At 38.3% G+C, this 1664-nt stretch overlaps 1 protein-coding gene across 1 annotated transcript; it reads left to right on the forward strand.

Moving 5' to 3' along the window:
* Nucleotides 1-225: 225 nt before the first annotated feature.
* Nucleotides 226-753, forward strand: LOC131858603 (uncharacterized). Its single transcript, XM_059211895.1, has one exon. The coding sequence runs from the start codon at nucleotides 226-228 to the stop codon at nucleotides 751-753; it is 528 nt and encodes a 175-aa protein (XP_059067878.1).
* Nucleotides 754-1664: the final 911 nt, after the last annotated feature.

Consider the following 1664-nt stretch of genomic DNA (forward strand, 5'->3'; position numbering starts at 1 on the left):
AGAGGGTGAACTAGGTTTTGGAGGACATGTTGAGGATGTATGTGATGGATCAACAATCTCATTGGGAGGATTACCTCTATTTGGTTGAGTTTGCATACAATAATGGTTACGACAACTCTATTGGTATGTCTCCTTATCAGGTATTATATGGTAGGCCATGTCGTACACCTTTGAGTTGGGACCATTTGGAGGACCGGGTGCGTATTGGATCAGACGTTGTAGGATATGGAGGAGCAGGTGGCTCACATTAAAGAGAATTTGATGGCCGCATGGGATAGACAAAAGATGTATGTGGATGCACATCGAGTGGAAAAGCAGTTTTTTGTTGGTGACAGGATGATTCTAAGAGTTCGCTTGCGAAAGAGTCTGATCTGTTATGTAAAAGGCTCTAAGTTGGTGCCTCAGTTTGTTGGACCTTTCAAGATTCTGGGGCAGATTGGTCATGTGGCTTCTCGCCTTGCCTTGCCACCTAGCTTGTCCCGCATCTATAATGTCTTTCATGTGTCTATTTTGAGGTTGTATCATCTTGATATTTCACATGTACTTGATTGGAATGCATTGCAGGTCAAGGATGGGCAGCTTTCTTTGGAGCCCATGTGCATTCTTCAGTGTAGAAAGATATCCCTTAGAGGTCAAGGAATAGAGTTGGTAAAGGTCCAATGGGACCCAAATGATGATTCATCAACTACTTGGGAGGATACAATGCAGATGAGAGAGCTATACCCCTATTTGTTCTCAGGCTTTCAGGAGTAAACCTAGGCAAAGGGGGGGAGGATGTAGTGTCCACCCTTGACTACACTTTTATTTTATGCTTGATAGACATATTTAGACCTATTAGACCTATTTAGACTCTTGATGATGATGTTATGGATTATGATGATGATTTGGCATTTGTTTCAGTTGCTTTATGTTATGGATTACTATGAGGACTTATGATACTTTGATGATTTATATAGATGATGGTACTATCCTTATTGATTTCATGATTGGATATATATATGTGTTTTGATGGACTTCATATGTATTCATGTAATGAATGTATTACATGTCCTATTTTGTTGATGGATTACATGGATCACGTATTGGATGATATTATGGATGATTTATGTTGATTTAGTATGATGTTATTAGTGATATTCTAACCCTATTTCATGGATTTAATTGATGAGATGTTGTATGATGTGTTGACCATTGCTTGACTATATTTGTGGAGAATCAACATCACATCACTCATTGTGAGCAGGACGTGTCATTTCACAATTCTACCATTTGTTAGTTATATATGTATATATACATGTATCATTGTCGGTGGTTGCAGGACTTGTAGGTACCAGACATCTATTCCTTTTGGAATCCCCAGGTGTGAGCTCCCCTGGCTTCACAAGTGAGTGTGTCCTTATCCCAATGGTAATATGTGGTTTTGGAGTTGACACAAGTTCCCTTCACACACTCTAGGTTTAAGTTGTCACTAGGCGCAATTGGTCATGTCAGTTGTCAGCTTGGCTCTTTTAGTTTTGTGAGTATGTTAGTATTGATTGACTCTTTTAGTATGTGGGTTATTCATATTGTGGTTGATTTAATTGTCATGTGGTTATTTATGTGGCATTGGATTATTTGTTTATTTGTTGAGAGATTTGATAGTTAGTATTATATATTTTTAATTA

This window comes from Cryptomeria japonica, chromosome 9 (genome assembly GCF_030272615.1).
Source record: "Cryptomeria japonica chromosome 9, Sugi_1.0, whole genome shotgun sequence".
Lineage (NCBI taxonomy): Eukaryota > Viridiplantae > Streptophyta > Pinopsida > Cupressales > Cupressaceae > Cryptomeria > Cryptomeria japonica.